This window comes from Glycine max, chromosome 8, assembly GCF_000004515.6.
Source record: "Glycine max cultivar Williams 82 chromosome 8, Glycine_max_v4.0, whole genome shotgun sequence".
NCBI classification, from domain to species: Eukaryota; Viridiplantae; Streptophyta; class Magnoliopsida; order Fabales; family Fabaceae; genus Glycine; species Glycine max.
Window position 1 is genome coordinate 42,394,103 of NC_038244.2, and position 9,954 is coordinate 42,404,056.

Genomic DNA, 9,954 nt, shown 5'->3' on the forward strand with positions numbered 1-9,954 from the left:
ATAACAATTATATGAGATACCCTGTTAACAAGGTATATGCAATTATACACTATTTCTTATGTATGAAAAAACTTTCCATGTACCAAATGTCTCCTAAAAGTAGTCATATCAATTTTGCACCTGTTTCAGCAACCTGGCAATAAATACATGGACAATTCTGTTATGTTCATGGATGTTGGATACACTATTAAGGCAAAAAACTAACACCATTAAATGATGAATTACACCTAAATTATGTACATTTTTGTCAAATTTCCTTGAAGTTCTAGATCCTTACCACAATCAGTAGTCACAGCAATAGGAATGGCAGAATGGACCGGTGTTGAGTTATCCTGATTTTGAGAGGGTTTCAGAATATGCTTAGCACCTGGGCTAAGTTTCACAGGACCTGATATTACCACACCATCCAGGTTAAAAGAATCAAAGCCTCTTGGATTTAGATTCTGAGCCTCATTCTGACAACATTTACCAATTGCACCCACTTGGAGATCAAGTTCAACTTCTCTTGTGTTTTGCTGCACAGCCATGCCAGTTAAGTTTTTCTTCACTTCTATATTAGGTAACTTGTTAGGTTTTGCAGGATCAACAAAACTAGTTGAGGGTCTTTTCCTGGAATTGGTGCATGGATGATGCACTCTGGCACTCATATCATCAAATTTCACTCTGTCAGTGACTTTAAATAAGTTTCTACAACCACTATCTATGGCAGAGGGTGGTTTGATAATGGGGGAAACTGAAGCGTATGGAGAACGAGAATGAGGATGAGGATGAGCAGTTGATGTTGGGTAACGAATGGTCTTCCTGGGACAGTGAGTAGCAACTGAAGTAGGAGGATACAAAACATCTGATGAATGGTTCACAGATGAAATTGTAGAATCATTTCTCCAAGTATTATGAGGAAAACTTGTACTAGAAGAGCTCCCAGGTGGCCTTTCATGTGTTGAGCTTAAGGGCCATGGTGCCAAACTGCTATAGGACCTCTTGAACCAAGATGATTTGGCATGTTCTTCAACAATTGGGTGCAAGAAGGGAAATTCAAAGGCTGAATTCGCGACACGGTGGTGCATCTTCCAGTCATTCAGCTCACGACTGCTTAAAGTAGACTGATTGAAATTGCAAGGATTAGATGATACCTGAGAATGAAAGCAGAATCCTTGAGATATAAACTGCTCAGGCAAGTCTTCAGGTGGCCTATTATATATTGCACACGAAGTAGTTACTTGGGAAATAGTATGCAAATTAGTACTAGCATTTCTGCTGACTCCAAGGCTTCCATTTTGAGATATATGATTACTTCGCTGGTTAAGAAATTCAGAGTTTGGACCATTCATCAACAAGGTACTTTGTAATGCCTGTTTGCTTAGAATTTTCACTGATTGAAACACATTCTCAGTTTGTCTCTGTAATTGAGAACCAGATGCTGAATCTGGCATGTAGCATCTTCCTAACAAAGAATTGTCCCTAGCAGCATCTACAGAATAATGCCTTCTGGATTCCTCTTCAGCCCAAAGAACTCCTCCCACAAATTGTTGCTTTTCTTTGCTGCTTCTACCAATCGGAACATCTTTACCCATCAACCTCATTGTTGGTTGGCTGCAACTTGGTGAAACAAGACCTGAGCTTCCTCTTGGTGAAACCATTCCATATTCCTCGTGATTTGGCACCTTTTCAAGTTGATTCTGATTCTGATTCTGTTCAATGAAAGGGTTTCTCATGAGGTTCAACTCTGAATCAAGTGGCTGGACATAGTGATTTGAACACCAACCAGAATTATGCTGGTAGATATCTCCTCTCTCCCTTCCATGTAACTCTCTAACACCTAACCTTCCTGAATAGTGAGGAAATGGATTTACGCTATCTTGAAGTGTCTTCTGAACAACATGCCTCTTACCAATGCTTAAACATTCCTGGCTACTTTGATGGATAACATTGTTCACAGGTAAGCCACTTAAAGAACTTCTTAATGTACATGATGTCTCAGGCTGGTTCATCCCAATTTTTCCACTTGAACTAAAGTTGATTAGGTCACCATGAGAATTGAGTGGCAAACCATAAAAGTTCTGCTCCATGCAGTTATTCCTTATACTTCCTCTCCCCCAGCCAGGCAAGAGAAACGAATTATCAATCATATCAGCAGAAAACGTGCCTGACAACGACCTGTCACCCAAAGCTTGGCCATTATTATCATCGTTTCCATATGTGTGCAATGGAAATTCAGGTCTGTTATTTACTTCGTTACAGGAAGCAGAATAAGAGGGTGAAGGCTCCAAATATGTCCTTGTGTGTGCATTTGTAGACTGAAAACTTGGACCTCCCAAATGATCAATGAACTTCCCAGTGTAACTAAAAGCTTCAGATTCACACGGTTGTGTACTTATACCAGAACTTTGCCCCCCTTGAAGTTCTGAAAGAGATCTAGAAAGGTCACCATATGAAGAAACATGCACTGTAGTTGTGTTGCCTCCATCAAACCGGTCTAAATTATTATTATCACAAATCGTCACATTGGATAATGATTCAGACTTCTCTTCTAAGTGCTTTGATTTCTCTTCACTGGTACACGGCTTTAACAAATTTTGTACAGCAACAAGTCCTAGAGTATTAGAAAATTGTTTACTTTCAACCATAGGACAAACCTCCTTTCTCTTATCTGTGTTAATGGCAGTGTTGCCATTTCTGTTTTCCTCCAAGTTCACAGTGCCTTCATCATTTCCAGTGAGCTTCTCCTCTCCAAATGAAGAAGCCGGCATATCTGAAGATAAACTGAACACGGTTTCATCAAATGAGCTTCTCTTTTCTGGACCAAGCACAGAATCCTCAGCAGAAAATCTCACATGCTTGTCTGATGGTGGCACTTGAACATCACAATGGGTTTCCTCAGTGCCATCTTGAATATTACTACCAATTGAAGTACTTCCATAAATGTGTTTGTGATTCTTAAGAATACCGCCAATGGGAGACACTACTACCTTTTGTTGCTTTCCAACTGAGTCCCAGTTTTTCACTTTTTCCTTATTTTCTTCTGATAATGTCTTTAAACCCAATTTCTTTTCAAGAGCAGAAGAAGCATCAATGTCGTCAAGTTTAACCTTTTTATTCCCAACAGTGCCTTGCTTTGTGAAACTATGTACTGAATTCTGCAACTTGCGCTTGTAAGCATCTCCCTGAGACATTCAAAATTAACCAAAACTTGACTAAGCCTAATAATAATAATAAATAACAATAGTAACATACAAAAAAAATCAACATCATTTTTTAAGTGGTAAATAATATTAAATGGTGATCATTCATATATGATTATGCCTAGATATGTCCCCACCACACACATATAATTCAAGGAAATATTATTTTACAAGAAATAAAATAAAAATATACAAATACAAACATTTATTGAAAGGAATTAAGTATAGATTAAAATAATTAAGAAAAATCAAAATATTTTTTAACAAGATAAATAGTTAAAAAATAGTTATAGTATTTTTATTTGATATAAAAACTCGTACGACATATGTTATAATATATTTTTTCTTGATAAAAAAAAAGAAATACATAATTACATAAGAAAGAGTGTACATACAGAATTTATCTTAGAATTTCGAATCAAATTTATGATATATAGTAAATGAAATAAAATGGTATGCCTTACAAGAAAATTTGATGGGAAGCTTCTAAAGGCATGCATCCATTTTTTAGTGGTTTTCTATAAGAAAAGTTACGTTTTCAATTAAAAAGGTTTTAAGAATTTGAGTATTTTTTTTAAATAAAACTTTAAATACTATTTTATAATTGTAAAAAAATAATCACACAAAAAATTCTAAAAGAAATAATTAGAAATAACATTTTTTTTAGCTTAATCAATTTTACCTTTTAACTCTCTTTTTTTCGGCAGCATCTTACCTTTTACCTTTTAAAATTTATCTATTTCATACTAATGAATACAATTTTAAAAATTTAACTCAAACTTCATAAATAACAGATGATAATAACGCTTTTTCAATACATTGGTGATTGCTTAAAAAAAAATACGTTGGTCATAATTAAATAGCCTGTGTGAGGGATGTAATAATATTCACATGCACATGCAGCTGACGCAAATAAATTCTAGCATTTCTCTTTAAGCAAAACAATTGAAATTAGTCTATTTAGTAATATTTATTTTGAAAAGAGAAAAATAAACTCATTACCGGTAAACACTTTTCTTGTTTCCTTTTAGGTATAGGGATAGGTCAAGACTTTAAACTAAAAAAACAACTATTTCTATATATATTGTAAAAAAATATGGATGTAATTCCCTATATAACGGAATAATTCCCTCACTTTTGCTATTTATTTCTACTTTGCATAAGTATTAGAACCAAATTTTCACCCAAAAAAAATATTAGAAACAAATGCTAACTATCAAATTTATCAAAATAAAAAATATGATAAGTGTCAAAACTTAACAAGTAGTAATTAATAACCCCGACCATGCCATGCTAATACTTATAAAGCTATATTAGTGATCATAATTAAGTTACTTTCTTTTTCCTCTTTAAAAGAAACAATCAATGCATTTAGTGTAGTAGAACATGATTAATTGATGAGTTTAATTTGATGCAATTCTTTCTTCCAACCAATTATGTTATGTAGCATATAAAATATCGGCTGTAAAAAAATATCAAATATCAAATCATTAAATGATGTAACATCTTATCAGTTAAATATAATTCAATTTTTTTATACTCAGAGCTCATCAAAATTAATTTTTGATTAAATCTTAAATTATTTTTTTCAGTAAAAAAATAAATTTCTTTTTTATAAAAGAGAAATGAATATGCGTCATGTCCAACATCCACGTAATAATGTCATTTAGATATATGTTTGGGGGTATGATTATAGAGAAGGAAAGATAGGACTTTTTTATTTTAAATTAAGAAATTACGTGATATTTAAAAATATATGAAATATTAAGTAATTAAATTTATTCTAATTTATCATTTTAATATTAAAACTTTAAAAGATTATTAAATTAGAGAATATCTATTATAAATGAAAATTTTGCTTGCTTTTTTCTCTTCCAAAATATAACTAAACATACCTTCAATTAAAATGATATCAGTCTACATATCCTTGATAATGATTTTAGATTTTAGTAAAACAAATAAAGTCCAATTGTTATACATTTTCACAGTAAATTTTTTCTACCATTCCATAAGATCACACATCATTACAAGAGTTCAATTTCCTAACTAGTGACTGTGAGTTTGTGATATAATGTTATTTTTGAACAATATATGACTATACAAAGATCATCGTGTAAACATATTTTTCACTGATTTAAATTAAACCCATAATTATAAATATCACATATTGTTTTTAGAATTAAACTGTGCATGTAACCAGCGTAATGTATGAGTGCTTTTGTTTCCAAATCTTATCTCATTCATAAGAAGAAAAATTATTTTAACTAATATTAATATCGATCAACTACATATCCCTAAAGGCTAAAACTGTTTAGTTAATACCATAAAGTTTAATGAGCTTATTCAATTTTCACAACGTCTAGCTGTAAATGAAAGTAAGCTTATGCATTAAGTAGTCTATCATAAACTTTAATCCTCGTTTTTATAAAAATATAATGATCTATGTAGTAACTGAATAAAATAACATATTATCAATAAAATTATTAATTTCTTCAATATTCGTAAAATTTACTTATATAATTTATCTATATTTATAAATAGTTGTGTGATATAGTTACTAGTTATATATATCACAGTTGGATTCAATTCAATACCTTCTCAGTCCTAACAACAAATTTGTCTACTTTGATTTTTCATTGCATTTTATGGTTTAAAAAAAACCCTAGAACTGTAGTAACTGAATAATCGTATTCTGTCAATATTCACTTTGACGAATCATAAAGGGCAACTTTATGTTTGACAGAATAGTATATGAAGTTCTTTAATATACTGGCAAAAAAAGGTACAAATAATTTTACAACAGACCAGTCTTATCAATTTTCGTATAATTTTAGTACAAACAAGTCTTATCAAATAATTTAGTTCTTAAAGAAAAGAAAGTTATAAAATAATCTTTTTGAGTTATAAATGTAGAACAATTTTGTTCTTTCATTTAAAGGCTAAAATACCACATTTAAAATCTTTTAAGATTAAATAATTTTTCATTTTTAGGGGTCAATGCATCACTTGTATACTTTTAATTTTCAGGAACATCATATATATATATATAACCGTTCAGAAATCTATGACTTCTAGAGTCTCGATACCATATATAGTTCACTCTATTTTCATCTATAAAAAATACTTGATAGCATGGGACCAATAAAAAAAGTATGATTATAGAATCAGAATATGATGTTGGAAAGTAAAGCTATAACTAGAGTCTAAAATTAGTGTTGAAATTTTGTAGATTTAAAACGAGCGCAGACGTGTTTTTTTCTAAGAGAGTCCAACCGAATCCAACTTTGAAATTGCACTGCATTATTATTCTCAGCCAGTTTTTTAGTACATATATATCAAGTCTAGGGAAAAAGTTAGCACCGACCAAAAAGATCACATTATATCAGCATCGTGCAACCTCTAGTCCTCTATCAATGTACCGATAATATATATCAAAATTGAATTACCATGTACTTGTATTACTTTCGGGCTATATACTCTCCTTCTAGGTTGTGATCGATCTGTTAGACACCCAATGATTTTTATCTAAAAGATAAGGATTATTTACCTATCAAATTTCATATCCCACGTTGCATACCTTTTCTATTTGAGAACATAAAGGCTGCATTAACAAACATTATTATATGAATAGTTATAGTTATGTAATATAATACAAATAATATGAATATAACATTATTTAAAAATAACACCAGAAAAAAAAAAGCACAAACTCCTATTCACTTGGCTTGACAAGAATAAAGTTTTCTTAATTTATATTTTTTTTTCTTTTTATATCACATCATTCATTTTGTTTTATATTTTTTTTTTACTTTTTATATCTCTCTTAATTTGCAAAAGCTATTGTAAGAAGGTGTAGAGCATAATTTATTTTGTAAACAAGGAGCTAATATTAATTCTAGACTATCACACAACACTTTCCATACGAGAAGTCTCACAACGACACTAACACCATTATATATACTCCATGTATCGCCACCTACCCCGCCTTTACTCACGAGTCATGGCTATAACTGCATAAAACAATATAGTAGAATTTCATAGGACAACGCCCATGAGATAAAGATCCATACCCAAACCAGTATAAATTTTCAGACGGTGTCCCTCTCGAATTGCATAACAAAACATCCCTATATATTATAGACCCATTAATCAACGATCCTTCATATTCTGAACCTAATTCACTCACACAGATCCCACAACCCAAACCTCATCATGTACATACACTTTTCATGACCCATAAGATAATTACCCCCAAATTATTAACTAATAGTAGTAGTAACAAGATACTACTACTATAGTAATAAAAAAAAGAAAATATCATCATCATTAGGCACACCTCAACTCTTCCACCTAGCAGCTAGTAACCCATGACATGAATAGGCCATTAGACCCTTATCTTCTTCACCCAAGTGCCAAAATAGAAACCACTCACTACGTTCCTCTAATCACAAACGCGACGCTATCTCTCAAACCAACCCTTTTTTCAGCATCAATTTTATGAAGTAAAAGCCACGCGTAGAGCTCGCAAACCTATTATCGCATGGCACCATCAACTACATCAACACTGAAACTATACATTGGGTTATATTTTATGCCTCAAAACCCACCAATTTAATCCTTACTCGCCACCATTTAGCTGCAAATTATGGGAACTAAGCATGCATACACGAAAGATTATCTTATATTTTATGCTATGAAAATCACACATAACATAGCATGACGATAATGACAATGACATGTATAACAACATACATAAAAAATAAAAATAAAAACCATACCTTCTTCGCAGTGAACTCCTTGTTTAGCTTTTTTTTCTTCTTCCTCTTTTTGTTTATCTTCTTACTTTCCTCGTTTAGAGTCACAACACCACACTTTTCCACTTTGTTTTTCTTCCTCATAATAACCTTCTTCAACTTTCTCTTCTTCGTCACGTTGTTGTTCGTACTCTTCTTGCTCTTGATTCTAGCACCGGAGAAACCGTGTTTCTCGAACTCTTCTCCGATCTCTTCGTCGTCTTTCTCGGCCTCCACCAAGAGTTTTCCGTCGCCGTCGATTTGCGGCGTGACGGTGAGAATATCGGCGAGAGAACGCTTCTTCGGCTCTTTCGGCTTTGGATTATTTAAACTCGGTTTCCCCCACAACTCATTATTCTTCATCGCGGTTGCCTGGCAACCGTTGATGTGCGTGTTCGCCGCCATCACCGTTGCGGAGTTGAAAACCCTACAAACAGGACAAAGCATCTCCGATTCCTCCTCTTCTGCTGTGGAATTCGAGTTTCCTACGACGGATTTCACCGAATCGAACGAAATTCCGTTGGATCTCAAGGTCTCGAGCCGCTCCGAGAGCCACCGAAACTTTGTCACCATGATCGAAACCTCATCAAACGGCAAACGTTTAAGCTCCGTATCGATCTCCGGCAGCAGCGGTTTCTCCTCTTCCATGTCCTCTTTTAGCTCGAAAATCTCTGCGATGGAGCGCCTCTTCGGCACCTTCGATTTCGACCTCCTCATCCACTGCCGCTCCTCCCTCACAGTTCGCGTGAGACAACCGTCGATATGCGCATTCACCGCAGTCAGTGTCGAAGCGTTGAAATCTTGGCACACGGGGCAAACAAGCTCCACCTTATCTTCTTCCTCTTTCTCGGATTCGCTCTCGTACCGTTGATTCAACCTTTCTTCGGTTCCTCCAGCGCCAGCGAGGTCGGATCTCAGTTCGGCGAGCTCATCCGACCACCGCCGCAACTTTGGAGTACTCATAGGAGGCAACCGGGACTCGACCTGGTTGCGGCTGAGTCCGGCTGCGGGGAATGGCCAGCATTTGAAAACGTCGACGGACCTCATCTTGGAAGTGTAGTCCCTGCCACACCGAATCATAACGGCAGAAAGAAAGAGACACAGTTAGTTAGAGTCACAGTCATAACAGTGAAAACAAATTAAGAGGAAAAACAAACTTAAAAAATTAAAAATAAAAATAAGTATATAATAATAAAATATCCATATATATGCCTTATGGAGAAGCCATGGAATCTAAGTGCCATGATGAAGATGAAGATGGATAATGAGAAGAAGAAGAAGAGAGAGAAAGAGGGGGGGGGGGGTTTGGTTTTTAGAGAGAGAAAGATAATGGTGGTGATGAGAGTAGGAGTATTTTTCCGGCTTAAGGGAAGAGTGATGAGTGTGATTTTTTTATTTTTCCGTAACAGTTTAGCTTTATGTGTGCGTTTGTTTTTCTATCTTAAAATTTATGAGTGAAAAGGACGTATGAGAGAGAGGGGAAGTGCGACCTGAGCATCAAAAAGCGACTCACGCTCCACGCACTCACCCTACATACACCTATCAACGAGGAAAAAACCTAGACAAATCATATTCTTTCTGTGCTTTTTTTTATTTTTTTTTATTTCATTCAAATTTAATTAGTTCTATGTTGCTAATTTGCTTTTCAAAAGTTTGGAGTTCAGATTAGCATGGGTTATTACTTATTAAAACCAAACCTTGATTTTAATTAAGAAAAAAAATTATAAATTGAAAATATAAAAAAAATTATCCAATCATTTAATGATAACTTATCGTAAATTTTTTATTTTTAAAATAATTCAAACAATAATTTATAATTAAATAACTATAAAAATGATTCATAAACATTAAATTCTTTTAAATAAATCACATTTTAAACACCTAAAAATATTTTTAACCCTTGGTTTGATACAACGAGGAAATAGAGAAGAGATAAAGGACTAAAAATATTACCACCAAACACTTGAATAAATTGGCTT

General features: G+C 33.6%; 1 protein-coding gene across 2 annotated transcripts; it reads right to left on the reverse strand.

The window, feature by feature from the left end:
• On the reverse strand, positions 1-9,633 carry LOC102665055 (uncharacterized). Of its 2 annotated transcripts, XM_006586003.4 has the most exons (4): positions 9,188-9,633; positions 7,961-9,038; positions 278-3,164; positions 1-133 (listed from the first exon to the last, which is right to left on the reverse strand). In XM_006586003.4, the coding sequence occupies exons 1-4, from the start codon at positions 9,217-9,219 to the stop codon at positions 126-128; spliced, it is 4,005 nt and encodes a 1,334-aa protein (XP_006586066.1). In that variant the 5' UTR covers positions 9,220-9,633; the 3' UTR covers positions 1-125. The 2 variants fall into 2 exon arrangements, with proteins under 2 accessions (XP_006586066.1, XP_006586065.1); XM_006586002.4 differs by lacking the exon at positions 1-133 and having other exon boundaries at positions 135-3,164.
• Positions 9,634-9,954: the final 321 nt, after the last annotated feature.

Excerpts from the sequence above, each read along its gene's own strand:
- LOC102665055 (XM_006586002.4), bottom strand. The coding sequence starts at position 9,219 with ATGGCACTTAGATTCCATGGCTTCTCCATAAG. Across the intron at positions 9,039-9,187 it reads TTCCATGGCTTCTCCATAAG|GGACTACACTTCCAAGATGA; the intron begins GCATATATATGG and ends TCGGTGTGGCAG. Across the intron at positions 3,165-7,960 it reads AGGAGTTCACTGCGAAGAAG|GGAGATGCTTACAAGCGCAA; the intron begins GTATGGTTTTTA and ends TGAATGTCTCAG.